Source organism: Chanodichthys erythropterus, chromosome 17, assembly GCF_024489055.1.
Source record: "Chanodichthys erythropterus isolate Z2021 chromosome 17, ASM2448905v1, whole genome shotgun sequence".
Taxonomy (NCBI): Eukaryota; Metazoa; Chordata; class Actinopteri; order Cypriniformes; family Xenocyprididae; genus Chanodichthys; species Chanodichthys erythropterus.
The window spans coordinates 8,786,612-8,814,098 of record NC_090237.1 but is presented as its reverse complement, the minus strand read 5'-3'; the positions used below and the strand labels follow the sequence as shown (position 1 = coordinate 8,814,098).

Sequence of the window (27,487 nt, the reverse complement as noted above, 5' to 3'; positions counted from 1 at the left end):
CAAAACGCTTGTAGCCAATAGGGAGAGAAAGTTGATGGCATGCCCATATATGGATGTTCAGACTCCCCCTCTATCTCTACACCCACAAAGAGGAAAATTCTTCTACCTCGTAATGATCAGCATCTTTCACTTTCACCACATTTTACATAAAAATCAAGCCTGGGCAAAAAAACATAAATGAGGACTCTGTTCATGTTCTTTTTGTACTGTTTTGAGCACAACGTGTATGACAAAGATGCACTGTGATTGCTCACAAATATATATTAGATACATATAAAATTTACAGCACAATTTCAGCTACAGTTTTCCGTTGATAAAACATAAGCTGAAGTGTGGTATTTGGAAAGTGATATATTTTTGGGGAAAATTTCTGTAATAATTGAAAAAATAAAATATGAAAACAATATTACATTCATCAGTATTCCAAACTGCTTGACAGAGGCAAGGCTGACTATTATAGTTATTTAAAATTCATTATTATTTATTTAGTGATTTACATTATTCATTTGTCTAATTAATTTATTTAATTGTGCATGCTTGTATGTAACCAAAAACGATAGGCTCAAATAATATTCCAAAATACTCGATTATCCTGCCTATAAGTGCTTTTAAATGATGTAAAAAATAAAAAAGTAAAATAAAAATATCAGAACAATATTTCATGGACTATGACTGAACTACAGTTGAAGACTTCAGATGCAAAAAGCCTCTAAGTGCCATATGAAATTTTCTTTTAAAATGAGCATTTTTATCAAGCTTGTATGTTTAGGGTCAGTAATTTCACTCATTACTGGCATTTCTATTAATAGAGTAAAATTACTGACCCTAAACATACAAGCTTGATAAAAATGATCATTTTAGAAGAAAATTTCAGATGACACTTATGGGCTTTTGCATTTGAAGTCTTCAATTGTAGTTCAGTCATAGTCCATGAAATATTGTTCTGATATTTTTATTTTACTTTTTATTTTTTACATCCAGGCACATTTAAAAGCACTTATAGGCATATTAAAAGGAATACTCCACTTTTTTTTTCTAACTCCCATAGAGTTAAACAGTTGAGTTTTACTGTTTTTGAATCCATTTAACCGATCTCGGGGTCTGGCGGTACCACTTTTAGCATAGCTTAGCATAGTTCATTGAATCTGATTAGACCGTTAGCATCTCGCTCAAAAATGACCAAAGAGTTTCGATGTTTTTCCCATTTAAAACTTGACTCTTCTGTAGTTACATCGTGTACTAAGCCCTAAGGAAAATGAAAAGTTGTGATTTTCTAGGCTGATATGGCTAGGAACTATACTCTAATTCTGACGTAATAATCAAGGAACTTTGCTGCCGTACCATGGCTGTGCAAGCAGGGGGTCACAGGCAATGCTTAAAGGTTCTCTAAGTGATGTCACGTGTTTTTAGGCCAAAACATTTTTTGTCACATACAGCAAACATCTCCTCACTATCCGCTAGCTGCCTGTCCCCTGAACACACTGTAAAAAAACAATTTTCTGTAGTCGCCACAAGCTCCGAAAACGGCAATAAAAACAAACTGGTGCAGTCTGGACCACGAACCATAATAAACACGCTCCAGCCAATAACCGACAAGAATGATTTTAAATGCGTGTTCATGACTGTTTCAGGAAGCACGGAGGGGAGGGGAGGAGGAGGAGGGAGGGTCTAGCTAGCCTTTTGTTTGACAACACTTTGAACGTCAACAGGAAGTTACTCTGCCCAGGATCACTTAGAGCACCTTTAATATCATTGCGCCTGCTGCACCCATGGTATAGTAGCAATGTTCCTCAATTATTACCAAAGTCCCTTTAAGACAAATCATTTCACTCGGTGGCCATCTTTGAAACGCCTCTCGGGCATCCAAGTGCAGCTCCTATCTCTTTGAATGGGGAAACATCATATTCTCCAAAGCTGTTCACCAAGCTTTTGATTAAATTTCATATTTCAAATAACCAATGAAATCTGACAACAATTGTCTCATAAAATTTATTTCCAAATGCTTGAATAATGAAAAAAAAAAAAAGGCATTTTTCAGGCTGGATCAGGCTACTGCACATGCGCCAACCTAAATGCGCGTTTCTTCAGCTTCAATTCGGAGGAGCGCATCTGACTATTTCTATACGAACCGGAGCTTCTAACTGCCGCTGCAGATGACTTTACCAGTCGGCGATTGGCTCTTATTTAAAAGGCGGGACTTATTCTGCCATATTGCGCGTTGCACTTTCTCCCATTCAAAACAATACGAGTGACGCGTCTTGTGTTATTCTATAGTCTTTGTTATTACACCAGAATAAGAGTATAGTTCCTAGCCATATCGGCCTAGAAAATCACAACTTTTCATTTTCTGTCGGTCATAGTACACAATGCAACTACAGAAGAGTCAAGTTTTAAATAGGAAAAACATCGAAACTCTTTGGTCATTTTTGAGCGAGATGCTAACGGTCTAATCAGATTCAATGAACTATGCTAAGCTATGCTAAAAGTGGTACTGCCAGACCCCGAGATCGGCTGAATGGATTCGAAAACGGTAAAACTCAACTGTTTAATTCTAGGGGAGTTGGAAAATGAGCCTATTTTCAAAAAAAGTGGAGTGTTTCTTTAAAACCATTTTTTTTTTCCTTTCTTTTTTTCTTACAATTAGTATTTGACAGTAATTGCCACTGGACAGACATAAATAAGAAATATAACAATACTCAAATACCAGTAAATAAAATATCAAATGAACACAGATAGCAGGAGAAAGATAAGTAGCAATGTACATCAGTGTACGACCACCGCACAGTATGTTCAGAGTAGAGTACAGTAGACATGAATGATCAGTGTATGGGATTATGTACAGTTCTTTATGTACAGTATGAGGACTACGGTAATACTGAACACTGCAAAGTGTGTGTTTTTATGTTTAGTGGGGCACAGTTGTATAACTGTTCCTTATTGTTCCTAATTGTTTAAATATGCTGCCATATCACAGTCAAAACAAGCATAACTGGACATGATCAGTATGAGATCACGGGGTAAACTTGAAAGTGCTTAAAAAACGAAGCATCTCTTTAGGACTGAGATTGGTAAAAATGCCATTTTTAATATGGTTTTAATATAGTATAGTATATAGTATATAATATAGCTTCAGTGTATAGTGAGAGAGGGCCTTTTAGAGGAAACCGTTCTTTCAGATAATGCCCAATAAGAGATAAATAGCACAAGAGATACAAATAAGGCCATGCCAGATAATGTACTATGGAAAACAAATGCAGTTTGTGTAAGTACAGGAAGATGTTCACAGGTGTTGTCAGTCTTCTTCTTCCTTGGTGTTTATGGCAGTTGGCATCCAAAAAGTTGCATTACTGCCACCTACAGTCTTGTCACTTCATAATATTCGTCTTTTCAGTCCAGTCCTCCTTAAAAGGGTTTAGTTCACCCAAAAATGAAAATTCTGCCATCCCTCATGTCGTTCCACACCCGTAAGACCTTCGTTCATCTTCAGAACACAAATCAAGATATTTTAGATAAAATCTGATGCCTCAGTGAGGCCTGCATTGACAGCAAGATAATTAACACTTTCAATGCCCAGAAAGCTACTAAAGACATATTTAAAACAGTTCATGTGACTACAGTGGTTCAACCTTAATGTTATGAAGTGACGAGAATACTTTTTGTGTGCCAAAAAAACTAAATAACGACTTTATTCAACAATATCTAGTGATGGGCGATTTTAAAACACTGCTTCATGAAGCTTCGAAGATTTACGAATCTTTTGTTTTGAATCAGTGGTTCGGAGCGTGTATCAAACTGCCAAAGTCACGCCCCCCAGTGGTGAACCATTAAATTTAGAAACACTTATGACATAAAGAAGCCTCGTTTACTGAAATCACATGACTGTAGCAGATATTTTTGAATAAAGTCGTTATTTAGTTTTTTTGGGTATTCTCGTCACTTCATAACATTAAGGTTGGACCACTGTAGTCACATGAACTTTTTAAATATGTCTTTATTAGGTTTCTGGGCATTTAAAAGTGTTAATTGTCTTGCTTGCAATGGAGGACTCACTGAGCCATCGGATTTTATCAAAAATATCTGTTCTGAAGATGAACGAAGGTCTTACGGGTGTAAAACGACACGAGGGTGAGGAATTAATGACAGAATTTTCATTTTTGGTGAACTAATCCTTTAATAAATTAAACAAATGGTGTTGTCAGTGTTAAAACGGATACTGCAATCTTTGTTTTTTTTCCCTTATGTGACATATCCGAGTGAAACGGCTTCTCGAACAAGAAAAAAATGTATCAGTAAACACGTGATTCGAGAAGAGTCCCGGCAATAGGGGTAGTTATTTTATTTAAAGATTAGGCACGTGAATTAAAAAAATAAAGTTGTGCACGGATAAATCATTTATAATAAATGCTGCAATATTCTATAAAAAAAGATAAACTGCCCATTTTGATTTCAGGGTGACTTTACAGTTGTGAGTGAACACTACAAAGGTATGTCAGGATAGTAATGTTTCTTTAAAGCCAGAGACACACTTAAAGACACATGATTTCCCGGTTAGTAAGCGATAATTTCATAATTTTAATAAAATGCATAACATGAACGGTGCATTTGTGAACGGAACATTTTAGTAATAATCTCTGATTTATTTGAAAGTGAATGTGTTATGTATTTCATTGAAGAATCACACACATACTCTGCAGTTTTCGGATAATATGCTACTAATCCCTCCGGAAAGTCATGTGAAAGTCACTATAGCTCCGCGAGCTGTGCTTTACACAATCAAGAGCATCCAGCGAGAGCGTCGTTTGTCACTGCACTTCTCACACTGGCCGGTAGACGGCGTTATCCTCCAACGGTTCATTGGCCATAGAGTCATATCGGATACGCCCCGTGCCGAATTCTATTGGCCCAAGACGTGTATGTCAAAACGGATACTATGGTTACCAGGTTAAACGTGTTTGCTTTCCGCTCGTGATTGGTTGTCAGCAGACACAGCTCTTAAAAACAACCCCTTTTTGATATTTGCTAATTTGATTGGCTATGTCGGTTGTCAATCACTGGAGTCTTTCCGTGTCCGGTAGTGGTTGCAAAACAGTCAGAGGTGTGTGGAGTAGAAAGGACGCACAGACGCAGAGAAGTAGCTAATCTCAACACGAGTGAGTATTATTACTACACCGCTGTACTTATTTATTTATAAATACAAGCTGGAAACAACTGTACAGTGTAAAGAGCTCTTAGGTAAAATGCCATGTCATCAAAATTGTATTGTAACAATTAATTGGATACATTTTAATACTGTAATATTCAGGAGTCAATATAGTAAATATTCAAAATTCGATTTCTAACTGGAAATAAATTAACACTGAAACTGAAATAAGATTACATTAAACCGAAATAGGGATATATACATTATAAAAAAAAACTAATCAAATATATAAATATATATAAATAATCTGTTAACTTTACATCAAACCTAATTGCACATAATATGCAAACATTGTAATAAATTTTCAACAATATTGAAAACTGAAAAGCTAATTCAAGATTTATATGTACTATATAAATAATGCTAAAATACCTGCCTGCTCTGAACTGTTCAGTAATGATCTGATGTTTGAAGGTTCAGTGCTCTGAAATCTGCTGTGATTTTCAGTGATGTTGGCAGAAGTGCTCCAGGTGTTGAGGGGGGCCAGCAAGGTGGGTGCGGCCTTCGCCAGCCTTCAGGGCGAACAGCTCAGACTGATGGCCTGTAACTCGACCTTTGGTGCAGGGGTCAAAGCTGCGACGGAGGCGGTCGAGAGTGTGATGGGCACTGGAGGCGTGGTTAGTGAATGCATAAAGATTTATCTCTCAGCACATTTATAGATATGAATGAATATAGTAAGAGAAATGACATGATAATTTTTTAGACTCCCAAGACTGATGAGTTCCCTAACATTGAGAAGTGGGAGGAGATGGATCCGGATGAAGCAGAAAAGTGGGCAGTCGGCTCTGAAATGCCCCCAGACGTTTCCAGCAAAGAAGGAAGGGATGAAACGTCAGAGACGCCTGTTGGTGCTCCTACTGGCACGGTCAAAGGAACTGGCTGGCCTGGTCAAAACACTCGGTTTTTGCATGTATCAGTGTCTCATCATCATCATCATACTAGGTTTGTCCACGACTCTATTGTGGCCAGGTTGAGCCCTGAAGACATTAAAAAGGCGCGGGAGGCGAAGCAGAATATCGCCAGGCCAGTACGACAAAAGGTGAGGTTTTAAATGTTAACATTGGAAATACATGCCGAAAACATAATATATGGTGAAAACCATTAGATTGCTAAACTATTAAAGGTTTAGTTCATGCAAAAATGAAAATTCTGTCATTAATCACTAACCCTCATGTCGCTCTAAACCCGTAAGACCTTCGTTCATCTTCGGAACACAAATTAGGATATTTTTGATACTGATATTGATACTGAAACGACATCCTGATGTATAACCCGGAAGTGCAACACTGTGTTTACTACATCAACAGTGTTGGAGACTGAGTTGGAAGAGAAGAAATTGTAGAATAGTTTATTTTTTGCACACAAAAGTATTTTCATCGTTTCATAACATTAAGGTTGAACCATTGTAGTCACGTGGACTATTTTAATGATGTTTTTAATACCTTTCTGGGCCTTGAAAGTGGTAATTGTGTTGCAGTCTATTGGAGGCCAGATAACTCTGGGATTTCATCAAAAATATCTTAATTTGTGTTCCAAAGATGAACGAAGGGTTTGGAGAGACATGAGGGTGAGCAGTTAATGACAGAATTTTCATTTTTGGGTCAACTAGCCCTTTAAAACATACAAAACAGTTGAAATGAAGCTAAAATAAAATATAAATATTAGATGAAAAATGAAAATTAGAGATTTTTTCAGTTAATTAATAACTGAAAATAAATTGACATTGAAACTGAAATAAAATACAGTAAACCTAAATAGTACTATAAATAAATGAGAAGTAAAGCACCTCTGATGGCCAATACTATCAATATATATATATTTTATATACAGTACAGTCCAAAAGTTTGGAACCACTAAGATTTTTAATGTTTTTAAAAGAAGTTTTGTCTGCTCACCAAGGCTACATTTATTTAATTAAAAATACAGTAAAAACAGTAATATTGTGAAATATTATAACAATTTAAAATAACTGTTTTCTAGTTGAATATATTTCACAAAGTAATTTATTCCTGCAATGGCAAAGCTGAATTTTCAGCATCATTACTCCAGTCTTCAGTGTCACATGATCCTTCAGAAATCATTCTAATATGCTGATTTGCTGCTCAAGAAACATTTAATGTGTACAATTGTACAAAATATTTGTGTACAATATTTTTTTTCAGGATTATTTGATGAATAGAAAGTTCAAAAGAACAGTGTTTATCTGAAATCTAATCTTTTGTAACATTATAAATGTCTTTACTGCCACTTTTGATTGTTTTAATGCATCCTTGCTGAATAAAAGTATTGATTTCTTTAATTTCTTTTCAAAAAAATAAAAACTAAAATTCTTACTGACCCCAAACTTTTGAACGGTAGTGTATAATGCTACAGAAGCTTTGTATTTCAGATAAATGCTGTTCTTTTGAACTTTCTATTCATCAAGGAATCCTAAAAAAAAAGGACACAACAGTTTTCAACATTGAAAATAATCATAAATGTTTCTTGAGCAGCAGATCAGCATATTAGAATGATTTCTGAAGGATCATGTGACACTGAAGACTGGAGTAATGATGCTGGAAATTCAGCTTTGCATCACAGGAATAAATTACTTTATCAAATATATTTAAATAGTACACAGTTATTTTAAATTGTAATAATATTTCACTATATTACTGTTTTTACTGTATTTTTAATTAAATAAATGTAGCCTTGGTGAGCAGACGAAACTTCTTTTAAAAACATTAAAAATCTTAGTGGTTCCAAACTTTTGGACTGTACTGTATATATATATAATTTATTTAATATATTTAACCAATACTAATTAAAAGTATATTGTTTAGTATGAAAAAGTATTTATTTACAGTTTTCATTTTCAGCATGTGCTGCTCGTTTATGGAAAACAAAATCATGTTTTGGTGAATACATTTGTAGACTTTATTGAGCAGTATGATATTGATGCTTTGCAGCTTAGTGAGCGAGCCAGAGAACGGAAGGTTCCTGCGACGCGGATGAGTCGACTTGCTAATTTTGGGGGTCAGTGATTTTCATTATTTGATATATAATATATAATTTTATATATACAGCTTTACAGAATAAAGGTACGGTTGTGTTTATCGTTGTTCTTCAAATGTTTGTGGGCGAAATCTGGCTATTTCAATTTGAATCCATGCGATTGGGTATTTTGTGTGAGAGTGAAAGATTTCCCAACACTGATTTCGCAATTGGGTTAAATTTGTCTTGTAGATTTGCCATGTTGACCAACAGAAAGCTGCTTGGCTTCATACATCGCTACACTATTGGCAATATAAAATTGTTTAGAAATAGAAAAGTTTTGCAGAAATTTCGCTAATGTGGTCGCACCTTAATAAGGCATTAATTTGTGCTATCCATAATAATTCTGCTGCTTTCTTTGGTAGGCTTAGCTGTTGGTCTTGGCATTGGAGCCATTGCTGAGGTGGCAAAACAGTCTTTTGGAGGAAAACGCACAGGTACGTAGTATGTGGCATCTTTTGTCTTGTTTCTAAAACTGTTATTGGGCATACTAGTCAAATTTCTAGTGTCTTTCACTTTTAGAGATGGGGGCTCTTTTAGACTCTCCCTTCCTGTCAGAGGCCAATGCAGAGAGAATAGTGAACACACTGTGCAAGGTTAGAGGAGCGGCCCTCAAGATTGGGCAGATGCTAAGCATTCAAGGTACACAATTTAAATGTATTGTGAATACTTTGGTACCAAGTGCCTTGATTTGTTCATATAAATGATGACGCTAAATATTCCTGTTTCAAGAGACCCATTTAAAGGATAGGTTCACTTCAGTAATTAAAATGATAATTTACTCACCCCCATGTCATCCAAGATGTTCATGTCCCCATATAGTGGATTTCAGTGGGGTACATGGGGTTGAAGGTCCAAATTGCAGTTTAAGTGCAGCTTCAAACTACTACACTGAAGTCCACTAAACAGAATAATCCTGGAATGTTTTCCTCAAAAACCTTCATTTCTTTTCGACTGAAGAAAGAAAGACAAACATCTTGGATGACATGTTAATTCTGAAGTGAACTAATTCTTTAAGAGCTTGAAACTCTTCCAGATGTTTTCTGTCCTTTTGTTGCTCTTCACAAAATATTATTTAGAGCATTTGAAAGGCACAAAACAAATTAGATGCTTTATTTCGTGATGGTAGGAAATTATCCTCTGTGATGATGTTACTCATTTTTATGTCCTCAATAGATAACAGCTTCATTAGCCCACAACTGCAGAAAATATTTGAGAGGGTTCGACAGAGTGCAGACTTCATGCCAGCCTGGCAAATGCATGTAAGTTACAGTGGTTTCTTCAGTGATACAGTGTTATTTGTTATGGAAAGATTCTTCAGATTTTATTTATTTATTTATTTTTTTTGATAATGATGATGATCTTGTAAAATATTAACCAAACAACTATTAAAAACTGCTTTGATGTTTTGAAATAATCGAGTTTATGAGCACCATGCTGGAGAGTGTTTTTTTTTTTTTTTTTTACCAACAAGCTGTTTCAATAGTCATCAAAAATACTGTTAAGACAGCAGCTTGAAATTTAATTGTTTTTTATTTATAATTTTTTTTTTGTTTTAGTAATTTTGCTTTTGTCATTTTTATTAGTTTTACTTAAAAAATCTATTCAGCTTTAATTAATTTTTATTTCAATTTTAGTACATCAACTTAAAAGGGATAGTTCACTCAAATTATTCCATAATTTTCTCACCCTCAAGCCACCCTAGGTGTATATGGCTTATTTCTTTCAGCTGAACACAATCACAATTATATTAAAAATATCCTGGCTCTTCCAAGCTTTATAATGGGAGCGAATGGGACTCAAGAATTTGAAGCCCAAAAAAAGTGCATCAATCAAGTAATCCATACAACTCTAGGGGGTTAATAAAGGCCTTCTGAAGTAAAGTGATGGGTTTTTGTAAGAGTTTTAACTTAAATATTGTTAAAGGTGCAATATGTAATAATTTTGCAGTTAACCCCTTAAGACCGGATGGAGCGTCGGCGCTCCCATTTGCGTGTCTGTCTTTAAAAGCCAATAAAAATTGAATCCATATAGGTAGCACAAAAATTCTTTTTGCATACAAAACCAGAGACTTTAAGCTTTCATATCAAGCCTTCAACATGCTTCTGTTGCGTTGTTTTCACCCTCTAATGAGTCTGAGTAATATGCGTTTACAACAAAAATAGCACAGCAGCTAACTGAATACAAGTATGTATATTTCACATGCTCATAACTTCATGAAAAATGCACAGATCATTAAAAAATGGCACATCAATATTTAAAGCAGATTCTCAAGATTAAAATGAACCCAAAATCAATATAATATATCGCGGTGATCACAAGATATTACTCACGAAATGATTTAACATACTTGGCTAAAAACATGTCTCTCATCTCTCCGGGATGCAGTGTGTATCCAATGTTCCCAGACCCATCCATGTTTGTTTTCCAACGTGGAATAACACAAAATAGATATCATTTTAAAGCTTAGAATCTCATCTTTTTAATGCATCTCTGACCATTTTGAAAAACTCCTAACGACTGCTGAGAAACACCTCTAAACCGGAGTTTACCACCCGTTGGCGCCACCTGGCTGCGGAAAAAATGAACAACAATTTTTCAAACTATTCTTTATAATATCACCACGAAATTTGAACCAGATGCAGCTCACATATAGGAGAGCATCACCAAAAAAGAATTTTTTAGCGATCTTATTGTGTTTCTGAGTTATTCCATGTCAAATTAAAAAAAAGAAAAATTATTTAAAAAAAAATTATATATATTTTTTGTCTTTTATCAGCTGTTTCTCAGCAAGAAAATGTCCAAATGTAATGTAATTTATATTTTCTTAAAATATTCAATGTTTTCTATCAAATGATACCTACCTTTTGACTCTCCTTGCTAGAGTTTTGGAGTTATGAGTCTTTACTTTTGTGTGTGTCGCTCAGAAAAAAAAACTCTAAAAAAGCCTTCAGGTCTTAAAGGGTTAAATATCCAAAAACCACTTGGCCAGTGTTATATATTTTGTTCACTTGAGTACTTTAAAAATCGCAAATGTTTCCAACTATATGTAAATTGTGAGAAAATTGCAATTTTAACCAAGGCTCTGGGACGTGTGAGGAGTCGCCTGTCAATTGCGTCATACCTGCGTTACCCTCGGTTTCCGGTTTTCTTTTGTAGAAACCATGGCAACACAAAAGACGTTTTAATATTTACATGTTTTAATAGACAAGGGAACAATTGTTTTGATACATTTATAGACAGAATACTAATTATTGTTATATAGCTCATCATGTTGAGTCATATTGTTTAAATCTAATGTTCTTGATTTTTTTTTTTGTGAGTACCATGCTTTACCATGCCTCAGAGAAAAACAGTATTTTGTGAAGTAGCTAACATAGCATAATCAGATGCAGCTTTATTTTTAGTATCAGTAAATCAGCATTTTCTCCATCATACAATACATTTTAAAATTAAATGCATACCATTTATTAACACAAGCCATCCAGTATTTAATATGATATTCTAAAATCGATCTATCTTACTGCAGTGTGTAACAGTTTCTCACAGCAGCCGCCGAGTGAACACACAAAGTAATGTTATAACATTTTCAACACACTCAAATGTATCTAATATGATAAACAGAGCTGCGTTACCTCATACTCATGACCGGAAAAGTGGAAGCAGCGCCGGCGACTGTGACATAATAAAAGTCCCGCTGCTCGTGAGGCGTGTGTTGCGCAATCGCTCCAGCGTCCTCGTTCAGCTCCCACAACACTCAGTCCTGCTCTGCTTCATACTACAGTAACATTAATAATTGCATCCATGAACATGAGTTCTTCCCGAATCCAATCCCAATTCTTTTGCACCGTCCGTTGAGGTGAAGACCACATGTCCCAAGATTCCTCTCTCAAACTTGGCGTCATCAAGCTACACCTTTGTTTTGAATAGGCCTCTAGCGACCTCTAGCGGGCAGAATTCTTACATACTGCACCTTTAATAAACTATAATAACTGGCTTCTGGTAACAGCCGTATGCAAGTTGAGTTCTGGCGAAAAGTGACCTCTGACCCGACTCATGACGTAGGATGTAGAAGTAACGTAAGCTTAGGTGAAAGTAGACGCCTCTTGCAATTCAAACAAATAGGGCTGGACAACAAACTCAAGCTCCTCTTCTCTTAGATCAAAATCCTCTGACCTTTCTCTTTAAATCTTTTCATTTTAGACTTCTAATTTGTGACCGTTGTTTTGTTTTGCTCTACCCTCCGTGCTTTCGCGTTCATCATGCGTCGGGTCAGAGGTCACTCTTCCGCCAGAACTAGACTTGCATACGGCCGTTACCGGAAGCCAGTGATTATAGTTCCCCAACAGAGTGTAAACCTGGCAACCCTGATGACAGCTGTTAGTGGTGCTTAGTTTCTTCGAACTGATGTTTTTGAGATGTTAAGTTCACTTTGTGATATCTCACCAACTGTGTTGAAACCCCATGTGCAGAAAGTGCTTGAGGAAGACTTAGGGGCTGGATGGAAGGAGAAACTCTCATCATTTGAGGAAAAACCCTTTGCTGCTGCTTCCATTGGTCAAGTGCATCATGGAGTTTTGCTTAATGGGAGGGAAATTGCTATGAAGATACAGGTAAATTTTAATGATCTCTTTTCAGCAGTCTTTTTTTTTAGGTTTTGCAACATATATTGATGTTCTATGTGTAAACAATAATTTATTTCTTTTTCTCATTTAGTACCCTGGTGTCGCTGAGAGCATTCATAGTGACATCAACAATCTCATGTCTGTTCTGAAGATGAGTGTTATGCTGCCTGATGGTGAGCACTGGCAATTGCTTTCATCATTATATTAAGTTCAAAAAGCACAAAATTTCAGAAGTGGGCACATTGAGTCATACACATTGTGTGGGTTGTCAGTAGCTGATGATTTATTTGAACAGGTTTGTTTGCTGACAGTAGTCTGGAGGTTCTTCAAAGGGAGCTGGCATGGGAGTGTGACTACAAGAGAGAGGCAGAGTGTGCAAAGAGATTCAGGTATATAATAAATGCTCAGTTATAATAAATATCTGTTTTCAATGAACAACAACAACACTACCGTTCAAAAGTTTGGGGTCGGAAATGTGTTTGAAAGAAGTCTCTTATGCGCAACAATGCTGCATTTACTTTAATTTAAAAACTACAGTAAAAACAGTATAATTTTTCATATTGTGAAATTTTATTACAATTTAATGTAAATGTTTCCTATGGAATTTTCAGTAGCCTTCAGTGTCACATGATCCTTTTTAATGTGCTAATTTGATGCTCAAGAAATATTTCTTATTATTATCTATGTTGAAAACACTTAATATTTTTGTGGAAACCTTGATAATTTTTTTTTTTTCAGGATTCTTTGTTTAATAGAAAGTTCAAAAGATAAGCATTTATTTAAATTAGAGATATTTTGTAACATTATAAATGTCTTAACTGCCACTTACTGTCAATTTTAATGCACCCTTGCTACATAAAAGCATTCATTTCTTTTTAAAAAAAATCTGTAAAACAAAAAGTCAGTAAAAGGTTGGACTCGCATCTCATAAATCTGAGCTGCCCTGAATTAAAAGATATCACAAAAATCTTGAAAAGCACACCTTTACACATTATTGACTACTTTTCTTGACTCTCACAGGAATTTGCTTGAGGGAGATCCAGTATTCGTGGTCCCCGAGGTCTTCGATGAGCTGTCGGGCCGTCGTGTGCTCACCATGGAGCTAGTTAATGGAGTTCCACTGGACCGCTGTGTTGATTTGAGTCAGGAGACTAGAAATGAGGTGGGTTAGATAGTTAAACAGAGAACAGACATTTGCTAGAAGCTTTTGTTTAATTTATTGATTCATTTTTTGTTGTTGTTGACGTTTTTGTGGTGTAACTTGGCACTACATTTTTTTTAAATCATGCATATACCCTTTGCATATACTGTTATTGATACTTTTGTTGTTTAAGAGTTGTAGGTGTGAATAACCTACAATAGTATTTCTCCTGGTTTGGCGATATTGATATTGTTTATCTTATATGATATCCTATTTTATTTCACTGTGAAAATGAATTTGAGAATAATTCTCGCTCACTTTTATTCTGTAGATCTGTTTTAACATCCTGCAGTTGTGTTTGAGAGAGCTGTTTGAGTTCCGCTTCATGCAGACAGACCCCAACTGGTCCAACTTCTTCTATGATAGTGAACAGAACAAGGTAAGCAACCACTAAGACACTGACGACAGAGCTGTGAATGTACATTCAGATGTATATTTGCTCATTTATAGTTTTACATTAACAATTCAGTTCCAAAATTACAGAACACAGTATAAATATTAGATTCAGCTATTTGTGTGGGTGATGATAGTGTTAAATTATGCAGCAGCGCTCTTTAATCATCTTCCTTACACGCACACACAAAAATAAAACATTAAGTATTTCTCAAAAATATGAATTTGTGTGCATGTGTTCTTCAGTCCGATCATTTTCAATCAGCTCTGAAGGTTTTGATCACTTTTTAGAAAGGCAGTGCTGAGGAAATGGCATGTTTTCTTAGCGATAGCTGCTATTTACACTAAGTTTTAATAGCAATAGATTCTACTTACACTAACTGAAAAAATAGATCCTATTTACACTATATAACAATAGCAGTATTTCTTTGCAATAAGTGTAAATAGTAGTTAGATGATATTTATGCTTATATATAAATATATATTATATATATAAATAGTGGCAGATACTAATTGCTCCTCAGAATTAATGCTCATTAAATAGTATGCAATATGTAAATGATTATATTTATTCAAATTATTAAATGAATGCCACCTTATTGGGACAATAAAGCCCTCCCTAGCCCTAAACCTAACCGATAAACCCACGTTAAACAATTTATTTCCACTTTTTCAAATATTTTCTTTAATTAATGTCTTTTTTTTTGTTCTGATATGTGATGGGAAAAGGGAGTTGAGCTAGTTCAGCAAAAGGCGGATTCAAACTTGGGTTGATTTGGGTCAAAACCTTTTTTACACTGCGCCTTACCCTCACACTGTTGCTACTGTTGATGATCCATCATCTTCCATAATTTTGTCTGGCCCAACCAGATGTCAGTGGGTGGAGTTAGTGTAAATAGCATCTGCCAACAAGGCAGGCTGTTTGCACTATAGTGTAAATAGACACTCTGTTTTAGAAATCACATCAAGAGCACATATGATCTAAATACCCTATCTTTCAAAAGTTGGGGGTCAGTATGATTTTTTTTTTTTTTAAAGAATACTTTTATCTTCAAATTATGTATCAAATTGATCAAAAGTGACAGTAAAGACAATCCTGAAAAAAATGTATCACGGTTTCCACAAAAATATTAAACAATGTTTTTAACATTGATGGTAATATTAATAAATGTTTCTTGAGCACCAAATCAGCATGTTAGAATGATTTCTGAAGGATCATGTGACACTGAAGACTGGAGTAATAATGTTGAAAATCCAGCTTTGCATCACAGGAATAGATTACTTTTTAAAATATTGCTATTAAAATATATTGATATTATATTAAAAATATATTTTTTAAATGTAATTTCAAAATATTGCTTTTTGCCTTTTTTGAAGAACTTTAACAGATCTTCTCATTTGTTTTTGTTTCCACATTTCTTTCATAATTTCCTAATTGCATGTCTGTTTGTTGTTAGTCCTTTCCACTTCTCTAAAATGAAACAGTATGCATGGCTTTGATCATTTGTTCTTCATCATAACAGATATTTCTGTTGGACTTTGGAGCCTGCCGGGATTACCCACAGTCATTCACAGATGATTACATAGAGGTACAGATTTTTGGGAATAGTTTTACACAACACCTTAATGGGTAGGACTGGAAAGGGATGTGACTCATAGGGGCTTTTCAGATTTTTGTTATTAATAGGAATCTCTGTTTTTGTCAGCACAGACATATACAGTATACTAATAAATATGTGAGTGTTATTAAAAAAAATCACAATAGAATTTACAAACAATGCAAAAATATGGGTAAATGTTAAAAATATGTTTTTAATTTTTGTCATTCAAGGTGGTTCATGCAGCGTCAATCGGAGACAGGGCAACTGTTCTGCAGAAATCCAAAGACCTGAAGTTCCTTACGGGATTTGAAGCCAAGGTTTGTGGCTTTATATGGTTTATAATACTCATCCCCGATAGTTTTACTGTCTTGCATATTTTCTATCCACTTTTTCCTTTATTTCTCTCTAGATTTAAAGTACTTTCTCTCCTGCTTATACACTGTCCTCTTTAGTAAAATGTTCTTATTCTCTTCAGGCATTTGAGGAAGCACACGTGGAGGCAGTGATGATCCTCGGCGAAGCGTTTGCTTCTCCGGAAGCGTTTGACTTTGGCGCTCAGAGTACCACACAGCGTGTCCAGAGCCTCATCCCCATCATGCTTCAACACCGTCTCACTCCTCCTCCAGAGGAGTCTTACTCTCTGCACCGCAAAATGGCCGGCTCGTTCCTCATCTGTTCCAAGCTAAAGGCCCGCATGCCATGCCGAAATATGTTCCTTGATGTTTACAACGCCTATAAACGTCAACGACAGGAAAGACGCACCTAGGTTTGGAGGGTTTTATGTGACTATTTAATCACTCGAGAACTTAAAGATGTTCCTCTGACAGCCAGATGTTTATTTATATGCATATGAAGAAAGTTCATTTGTTTTAGTGTGTTTTTTCTTTTATTTGCTTTTTGATTGGGAAAAAAAAAAAACATTCATTCTCTGTTAACCAAACAACAAGCTGACTGTGAATGTTGATGTTTGTACAATTTGTTTAAAGGTCATTATGATCATTGCCAAACTTTTAAAGTTATGACATTATAAGCAATGAAAATAACGATTTTGCTCCAGTGGAGTGAATTACATGTCAGAATTTTTCTGAATTATGTAAATCTAACAGTAGAACTAGACTGGACATATTGAGTTGTAACATCATTTTGCAAGTTATTCCATGTAAGAAAAGTCAATGTGTGTATTCTCATCATTAAAAGTATGTGACATAACTGGTTTAGCAGTGAATATTACACTGTCTATAAGGCCACTGATATAAGACTGTGATAAGTGTCCAGTACTTTAAAGGACAAATCTGAGGTCACATCCCAATATTCTGCATATTTCCAGATTATTCATGAATTTAATTATCTGTTTATTTATTCATTCACTAAAAATGATAACATTTTGCACAGGTTCCATGATAGTACCATAATATTTTTTGAAATCCTTGGAATAAATGTAAATACGATACATGAGTATGCTAATATTCTATAATCTTTTAAAGGATTAGTTCACTTTCAAATGAAAATTACCCATGATTTACTCACCTGTAAGCCATTCGAGGTGTATATGACTTTCTGCTTTCTGATGAACACAATCAGAGAAATATTATTAAATATCCTGATGCATCCGAGCTTTATAATGGCAGTGAGCGGGATCAATGAGTATGAGCTAAAGAAAGTGTCTCCATCCATGATAAACATATGGCGGTTAAAGGGTTAGTTTACCCAAAAATTAAAATTCTGTCATTTATTACTCACCCTCATGTCATTCCACACCTGTAAGACCTTCTTTAATCTTTGGAACACAAATAAAGATATTTTAGCTGAAATCCGATGGCTCAGTGAGGCCTCCATAGGGAGCAATGACATTTCCTCTCTTAAGATCCATTAATGTATTAAAAACATATTTAAATCAGTTCATGTGAGTACAGTGGTTCAATATTAATATTATAAAGAGATGAGAATATTTTTGGTGCACCAAAAAAACAAAGTAATGACTTGGCCGATTTCAAAACACTGCTTTATTAAGCTTCGGAGCATAATGAATCAGCGTATCGAATCATGATTCGGATCGCGTGTCAAAATGCCAAACGGCTGAAATCACATGACTTTGGGGCTCCGAACCGCTGATTCAACAAGCTGAATCATAATGCTCCGATGCCTCCTTAAGCAGTGTTTTGAAATCGGCCATCACTATACATGTCATTATTTAGTTTTTTTTATAATATACAATATATTATTCAATATATTAATATTGAACCACTGTACTCACATGAACCGATTTAAATATGTTTTTAGTACCTTAATGGATCTTGAGAGAGGAAATGTCCATTGCTCCCTATGGAGGCCTCACGGACCCATCGGATTTCAACAAAAATATCTTAATTTGTGTTCTGAAGATGAATGAAGGTCTTACGGGTGTGGAACGGCATGAGGGCGAGTAATTAATGACAGAATTTTCATTTTTGGGTAAAATAACCCTTCTGAATTAATCCCCCCCCCCCCCCCATTTAACAAGTTAAGAAGTAAAATATCTAGCTTCCACCAGGCTGCCTTCCGTATTCAAGTTACGAAGAAAGCGTAAACTGGCGTCGTCTCAGTTACTCTTTTTCCATAAGTTGAATAGGGAAGGCGTAGGACGCTGCGTAGGACGTTCTGCGTACGTTGAATACGGAAGGCGGCTGGTGCAGCTAGATATTGTACTTCAAGACTTGTTAAATATGGATTTTTTTTACACAAATGCATCGCTTCACTTTAGAAGGCCTTTATTAACCCTCCGGAGCTGTGTGGAATATGTTTATGATGGATAGATGTGGATGGAGACACTTTCTTCAACTCATACTCATATCATTCACTGCCATTATAAGCTCGGATGCGTCAGGATATTTATTAATATTTCTCTATTGTGTTCATCAGAAAAAAAGAAAGTCATATACACCTAGGATGGCTTGAGGGTGAGTAAATCATGGTGTGATTTTCATTTGAAAGTGAACTAATCCTTTAAGATTAGTCTTTTAAGCTTTATTCATTTGTTTATTATCTTATAAATGTATATATATATATATATATATATATATATATATATATATATATATATATATATATATAAAAATAATAAATTTGAAAATAAAAATAGTACATTTAAATTTTTGTTTATTATTTATGTATTTATTATTTATTTAGATGGAATTCAAAAGGCAGTAACGTTAACTGAACACTTGCTCAGCTAAAAAAATAAAATAAAAAAGTATACTTTTGAAAATACAGAAACGTGAACGTTCAGAAAAGTGTGTTTTGGCCTCTAGATGACGGTATTTTATGCCTTCCGTCTGGATTCTTGTGTGTTCCCGTTCAGACTCTTGAACATCAGCGGGAAGAGAAAATTTGCATAAACGCCCGTGTGCGCCAATGAGCTCGTCGAGAGGGCGGGGCTAGCGGGTGGAGTCGCGGGAGGAGCGCAGTCTATGCGCCAGTGACTACTGCTCAGTGAATAACAAACGCAGAGATTATCCAAATTCCGTCCATTTCTCACGGTCGTTTTTACAATTTACGACCCTTAGAAGCGCCTCAGCCCACGTGCATCTGATCGAGCGTCGGTTTCGCGAGAAATTCTGATGTAGAAAAATCTTAAATTAATTTTTCTCCATATTTTCTCTGGATTACACAAAAGGCGGCACGGACACTCATTGTGGTATCCTTCTATTCGGTAAGTCTCAATGGCAATCTGTGCTTTCATTTAACATGCATTATTTATAGTTTTAGGCTATCATAAATTACAGCTGAAGTGGTTGGAGATTGCATATCTGCAGATATCTGGTTTCATCAGATCCATCTATGATAAAGCATGCATAATAGAGTTTTAAGGGTCTGATGGGGTGAAAAAATTATTAACCAATAACATCCATCAATACTTGCTTTTCTGGATACGCAAGAATGTCAGTGCGATTGAGTCCAGATGTTTCTGAACACCCAGCATCATGAAACACCACATATATGATAGATTATAATAGCATGATCCAGTGTAAAATTATGCAACACTTATAGTCTGATTGTGATATTATGTCTAATAATTATAATTGCATGTCTGTTTTTGATCAATAATGCTTAGGCCTGACACTGTGAGGAGTTTGTCAAGAGCTCTCACTGAAATATGAGTACAGGACTGCAGTGTATGTGGACTATCAATATCAGCAGCATTATAATCAGCATAGAATGATTAAAATACACAAATAATATACATTTTCTTTATATAGGGTGGATTCAGGGTGATTGGGACACTTTTTCCAAGTCGTTTCAATGGAAAAATGTCCCAATCACCCTAAATTCCCCCTGCTTTTCTTAGCTGATGTAGTCATACTTTAATTGATTTTTTAGCCTATGATTGTAAATTCAAATTATGTATAGAATATATTATTTAAAAGTACTTTGGGACACAAAAGAAAATATTCTGAAGAATATTGTTTTTGCCCAATGCATAAACATATTTTAAAATATCTTCACAGAAGGACATTATTATAGAATGATAACCGAGTTTTAATTTTTGCTGAAATATTCCTTTAAATCTTTTAAGTCTTGTGTGTTTTGCTCACATACACACTGCACCATAAGACATCAGTATTACATCAATTTTTACATTATTTTTTTTCATCCATTTAACTTTCTACTGTAATGTTTGGCATTTCTTCTCATGTGTTTAGAGGTTCAGCTTGATTCTTTTCATAAGTACTGCAGGTTGTGACTTTGACCCCAGTTTGATTATAGTTTAAAACCTTTTTTGACTTTTAAAATTACTATATATAGTCAACTTATATCTTTTGGGTTAGTTCACCCAAAAATGAATAATAATTGCTCTGTAATAATTGCTCACCCTCATGTCGTTCCACACCCGTAAGACTTCGTTCATATTCAGAACGCAAATTAAGATATTTTTGATAAAATCTGATGGCTTGCATTGACAGCAAGTTAATTTAGACTTCCAAATGCCCAGAAAGCTACTACAGACAAATTTAAAACAGTTCATGTGACTACAGTGGTTCAACCTTAATGTTATGAAATGACAAGAATACTTTTTGTGTGCCAAAAAACAAAAAATGACTTTATTCAACAAAATCTATAGTGATGGGCGATTTCAAAAAACTGCTTCATGAAGCTTCGAAGCTTTACAAATCTTTTGTATCGAATCAGTGGTTCGGAGCATGCATAAAACTACCAAAGTCTTGTGAACCATTGAAATTTCGAAACACTTGTGATGTAACAAAACCTTGTTTACTGAAATCATGTGACTTTGGCAGTTTGAGATCGTTTAATATGCGCCCCGAACCACTGATTCGAAACAAAAGATTTGTTAAGCTTCATGAAGCAGTGTTTTGAAATCGCCCATTAATAGATATTGTTGAATAAAGTCGTTATTTAGTTTTTTTGGCACACAAAAAGTATTCTCGTCACTTCATAACATTAAGGTTGAACCACTGTAGTCACATGAACTGTTTTAAAATATGTCTTTAGTAGCTTTCTGGGCATTGAAAGTGTTAATTATCTTGCTGGTATTTTATCAAAAATATTTTAATTTGTGTTCTGAAGATGAACGAAGGTCTTACGGGTGTGGAACGACATGAGGGATGACAAAATTTTCATTTTTGGTGAACTAATCCTTTAATAGATTGATTTAGTCAAATGAAATACTTCTTTAGTCTGAACTTTGCGCTGATCCAAAATTCAAGCCTATGGGCTAGTTTAAGAAATCTTGTTCATGAATATGAGTCATTATATTTTCTATTCATTCCCCAAGGTTACAGTCTTTTTGGGCTGGTTTGAAAGTAATTCACACAAAAACTGTAAGTACCCCTGTAAGCAACTTTCCTTTGCTGCACTATTTAATCACCTGTCACACTGACTGTTGGTATTGGACTGCATGTCCATGACAGCTGAATGGGTTTTTTTAACTGTCCTGAGTGGGTACCGTCTGTTCTGCGTGTCTGTGGCGTAAGTCTGCGCCCCATTGTTATCCAGATGGACGAACAAGAGGACACAGCAGCTGAAACTACAATAGCGCAGGGGCAAAGGGCAATCAGACGGCTGCCAGCTAAGCTGTGGCACTAGAGAAGGATGTAATTTCCTTTGTAATAATAAGGGTGTGACTTCTTAACAATGGACTACAATTCTGCGCCATACAGAGAGCAGTTGCCTGAAAAAGCCATTTCCGTTTTTTGCTGAGCCATTCTTCAATTGCAGTGCGTGAATTGTGTAGAGGGATTTGTGCCTTTGTGATTTGGTTTATTTATTGGCATGTCTCATATTTGACAAAGGATTGTGGTTTATCTCATTACCAGGACTTCATAGTGTATAAAATGAAATGATTAGCTCCAGGTGCACATGGTACCTCACAAGCGGCAGCATGCTTTGCTCCAGTTAAAAGTTCAATATTTGGCAGTAAAATATCCAAAAACAACTATGCCAGTGTTATATATTTTGTTCACTTGAGTACTTACAATATCCCAAATGTCATGCTTTACCATGCCTCAGAGAAAAACACTATTTTGTCAAGTAGCTAACATGGCAAAATGGGTTAGGGTTAGTTAATAGAGTAATACAATATATTCTCCATCATACAGTACGTTTTAAAATTAATTGCATGCCATTTATCAACACAAGCCATCCAGCATTTATTAATATGATATTCTAAAATCGATCTATCTTACTGCAGTGTGTTTTAAACAAGTGTCTCACAGCAGCCGCCGAGCGAACGCTCAGAGTAACGTTATAACATCATTTTCAACACTCTCGAATATATCTAATATGATAAACAGAGCTGCGTTACCTCATACTCATGACCGGAAAAGCGGAAGTGGCGCTAGCTACTGCGGCATAATAAAAGTCTCGCTGCTTGTGAGGCGTGTGTTGCGCAATCGCTCCAGCGGCCTCGTTCAGCTCCCACAACACTCGGCCCTGCTCTGCTTCATACTACAGTAACATTAATAATCGCATCCATGAACATGATTTCTTCCCGAGTCATATCCCTATTGTTTTCCTCCGGCCGTTGAGGTGAAGACCACATGTCCCAAGAGCTACACATTTGTTTTGAATAGGCCTCTAGCGACCTCTAGCAGACAGAAAATATTACATATTGCACCTTTTAAAGTTTTTAATGTGTTTTTAATATGCTTGAAATTAAACCATGTGCAAATTCATCAGTCAACACCATTGCTGAGTATTTTCTCCGTAAAACTCCAGTGAACCCCCTGTTCTCTACGTCATAGATAGGTTGCAACCAATCCCGTCAATGGCTTTAGCATATCATTAAATATGTTGCAAAGTAGGGGAGTCTCAAGAGAAGCCAGGTGAAAAATTGGGTGCATTTAGCAATATAGCAGGTGAATTATGTATGATGTATGTTACGATGTTATGATGAAGTTGTTCAAAGCCTTTCTAATGATATTGATTTTTAGAAGGCAGACTAAGATGACTAACAGGAACATGGTTTGTGTAACATTAGCAATACATTATTAGCTGTTTGATAATATAGTCAAGTAAAAAGCTTATCATATCAATTACTGTTATGTGTCCAACGTTGTAGAGAGTGATACATAAAAAGCTTTACCATTCTGATACGTTGACTTATAGACGACCCTGTATAATTTGCTCTTCCTATTCTTCTTCTGGATCTGTTTTTGGTTCAAACATGCATGAGTCAATTAAACCAGCATTTCCACTTGCCATTGTGCAGCGTATACTACAGTAAAGTTGACCGAGTGGAGCAGGTAGTCCGAGATGGTGTGATTGAGTGAAGGCGAGAACTAATTTGCATATTCATGGGTCCACGTATACTAAATGAGGCAAGGGTGTTGAGTTACATTCAAGCTAGGGGAACTTTAAAGGTGCCATCGAATTGAAAATTTAATTTACCTCGGCATAGTTGAATAACAAGAGTTCAGTACATGGAAATGACATACAGTGAGTAAAAACTCAAACTCCATTGTTTCCTCCTTCTTATATAAATCTCATTTGTTTAAAAGACCTCCGAAGAACAGGCGAATCTCAACATAACACAGACTGTTACGTAACAGTTGGGATCATTAATATGTACGCCGCCAATATTTGCATATGCCAGCCCATGATCGAGGCATTACACAAGGGCAGAACGTCTGGATCTGTGCACAGCTGAATCATCAGACTAGGTAAGCAAGCAAGGACAACAGCGAAAAATGGCAGATGGAGTGATAATAACTGACACGATCCGTGATAACATGATATTTTTAGTGATATTTGTAAATTGTCTTTCTAAATGTTTCGTTAGCATGTTGTTAATGTACTGTTAAATGTGGTTAAAGTTACCATCTTTCTTACTGTATTCACGGAGACAAGAGCCGTCGCTATTTTCATTTTTAAACACTTGCAGTCTGTATAATTCATTAACACAACTTAATTCTTTATAAATTTCTCCAACAGTGTGTAGCATTAGCCGTTGGCCACGGAGCATCATTAAACTCATTCAGAATCAAATGTAAACATCCAAATAAATACCATACGCGATTAGACATGCTGCATGACGAACACTTTGTAAAGATCCATTTTGAGGGTTATATTAGCTGTGTGAACTTTGTTTATGCAATGATAGAGTTGAGAGCTCGGGAGGGGGCGGAGAGTGCGAGCAATTAAAGGGTCCGCAGCCTGAATCGGCGCATTTCTAATTATGCCTCAAAATAGGCAGTTAAAAAAATTTATAAAAAAAAATCTATGGGGTATTTTGAGCTGCAACTTCACAGACACATTCAGGGGACACCTTAGAAAAAAACGTTCGATGGCACCTTTAAGATCTTTAGTTCAGTATTTGTACTGGCTCCACTACAAATATATAAAATACACACACACAGACACTTTTATACAAAAGACTATTGATATATTCAGATTTAATTTGCAATAAGAGTAAATTATGTAGCTATATAAATATAATTTGCCAGGAAAAAAAAACTTAACAGGCATAACTTTGGAAAAAATGACTCCCCCACTTTCCTCAGGATTTGTGTGGAAAGTCCTGAACCTGGAGTCATTCAAAGTAATCACATCAAAGTGTGCTGGCATTCAGCTGTGAAAATCAAAGTAGTTTAGCTCAATTTCTAAGGTCGACCTTTACATGCCATGCACACTTTTGAGTGCTTGCTTGTAGACCTTACATTTTTCTCTGCATTAAGAATATCATAGCACATCCACCAGTACATGACTTTACATTATGTATGACCACACTTAAATGGACTTTACAGTGAGATCTCAACTGACAGGGTGATGAAGCTCTTTCCCTTCCTAGTGCTCATAATGGGTAATTTAGTGATGCTTGGCAATGTGTCAGGATTCTGCAAGGAATCTGTTTAGGATCAAAATGTTTCTATTGAATTAAAGTATGTAACATCATGTACTGTAGATCTAGACGTGCAGACTCCATTTTAGTTAGGTAAGTTCACTAAAGGTTTACCCACACTAAAAGTTTTTTAAAACTTATCAGATTTTTAAATTGTTAGAGACCAGAAACATGGTGATTAAAAAAATCATAGATTTAACAGTGATGTGACTAAGACAGCAACACCACACACACCCGACTGTGAACATGGGAAATTTGTCGTGGTCAAACGTGACTTTAGAGTAAAGAAACATGGCAGAAGACGGGCAAGAAGAAATGGCGATAATAGTATTTGGACTGCTTTTTACAGAACATTCATTTTGTTGGATGAAGTCGTGGAGACTGCTTCCGTCTTTTGTCAGCTCGCTTTCTGATTGGGTATCGCATCGTTTTGTTCCTTGTGACTATATATAGAGCCTGTGTGTGTTTATCCTCAGGGTTCCCTCCACACAGCAGGATTTCTGATTGTAATTATTGAACAGAAGGCCTTCTGAAGCAACGCGATGCATATGTGTAAAAAAGTATATCCATATTTAACAAGTTATGAAGTAAAATGTATAGCTTCAGCCAGACCGCCTTCCGTATTGTACTTACAAAGAAAGTGTAAAACTCTTCCCTATTCAAATTATGGAAAAAACTTAACAGTTTACACTTTGTTCATAACTTGAATACGGAAGGCGGTCTGGCAGAAGCTAGATATTTTACTTCGTAACTTGTTAAATATGGATTTTTTTTTTTATGCAAACGTATCGCGTCACTTTAGAAGGCCTTTATTAACCGTCCGGAGCCGTGTGGAGTATGTTTATGATGGGTGGATGTGGATGGAGACACTTTCTTCAGCTCATAATCATTGATCCCACTCACTGCCATTATAAAGCTCGGATGCATCAGGATATTTATTAATATATCTCCGATTGTGTTCATCTGAAAGAAGAAAGTCATATACTGACTTGAGGGTGAGTACCCGCTAGAAATTGTATGTTCCCAGAACATTGTCAGAACGTCCCCACTGTGTTAAGGACGTTGCCTAGTAAAGTTCCCAGAACATTCAGAGACGGTCACGATGTGGAGTTCTTTTGAGGTTTGGGGAATGTTATTTGGTGGACCTTCAGGGAACATTCAGGATGTTCTGGGAATGTTTAGGGGACTATTACTATAGGATGTTCTGATAACTTCTCAAATGTCCTCTTTGTAACGTTTTTATGTGACCATAAAATAACCAAAATGGAAAGTCCCCCTAAAGTCATATAAGGAACCTTGAACTGCAGCACTTTCATTACCAAAAGAGGACGTTTTAGGAACGTCCCGAATGTTCTGTAAAGGTTCAGAATTTTCGTCACCTTTAGAGAACTTTTATGCTGCGTTCACATCGAACGTCAAATTCGCACCAGACGCATCTAGTTGGACGCTTGAACATTTTGAAGTCAAACGCTTCAGATTCGCGTCATGGGAGGGGCTTCCATCTCTTTCTGCACAGATCCTCTGAATAAACACATCATCTTGTCAGTTGGAAACCAGTAGCGGCAATTTAATAACTCGGTTATGCCGGCCGGCTTTTGCTAGCTAGCAGGTGGGCTAGTATCAACGGCTAAAATCATGCAAAGCGTTTTACAACTAACAGACTGTCCGATTTCTTCTCTTATCCTCTTCCAGGCAAGGTCCTTTTTATTCCTGTCTCGATAAAAATACGATGACACATCATAGAGCTCAGGGTGGCCACACACAGCGACTATTATCTTTGTTCTGGTCTCCACCGCTGATCACGTCATAAACACGTTACTACCAAAGCAGAGTCCCTGATTGGTTAACGCGCTGCAAATTTTCGCCAAAGTTCCGATTTTTCAACTCTGGCGTCTAGGGCGTCAGACGCTCAATTCGCGCATCAGGCACGTGAACGCTCAATTTGTGCCACGCCATTCACGCGGCAACGGCCGATTTGTGCCGCGCTAGATGCTTGATTCACCCCGCAGGACGTCTAGACGCGCGTTTACATTGACTTAACATGTAAATCAGACGCCCCAAATGCGTTCAGTGTGAACGCAGCATTAGGGATCGTTGCGC

At 36.1% G+C, this 27,487-nt stretch overlaps 2 protein-coding genes across 2 annotated transcripts in view; both read left to right on the top strand.

The window, feature by feature from the left end:
* The first annotated feature begins 5,067 nt into the window (after positions 1 to 5,067).
* Positions 5,068 to 17,428, top strand: coq8b (coenzyme Q8B). The gene is made up of 15 exons (XM_067365687.1): positions 5,068 to 5,150; positions 5,648 to 5,817; positions 5,904 to 6,239; positions 8,149 to 8,215; positions 8,599 to 8,670; positions 8,756 to 8,875; positions 9,410 to 9,495; positions 12,706 to 12,846; positions 12,950 to 13,031; positions 13,154 to 13,247; positions 13,879 to 14,020; positions 14,331 to 14,438; positions 15,976 to 16,041; positions 16,284 to 16,370; positions 16,529 to 17,428. Coding segments are annotated over exons 1-15 (1,863 nt in total). The 5' UTR covers positions 5,068 to 5,149; the 3' UTR covers positions 16,820 to 17,428.
* A 2,227-nt stretch (positions 17,429 to 19,655) lies between these two features.
* The window catches only part of numbl (NUMB like endocytic adaptor protein), a 63,041-nt gene continuing 55,209 nt past the window's right edge, over positions 19,656 to 27,487 (top strand). Inside the window, exon 1 of the mRNA XM_067365686.1 lies at positions 19,656 to 19,741. The gene's annotated coding sequence lies outside the window, so the exon portion shown is untranslated. The remainder of the gene's footprint in view (positions 19,742 to 27,487) is intronic.

Bases quoted from the DNA above. Each gene is read 5' to 3' on its own strand.
- coq8b (XM_067365687.1), top strand. The intron at 5,818-5,903 runs GTTAGTGAATGC...ATAATTTTTTAG, and splicing joins TGATGGGCACTGGAGGCGTG to ACTCCCAAGACTGATGAGTT. The intron at 8,671-8,755 runs GTACGTAGTATG...TTTCACTTTTAG, and splicing joins TTTTGGAGGAAAACGCACAG to AGATGGGGGCTCTTTTAGAC.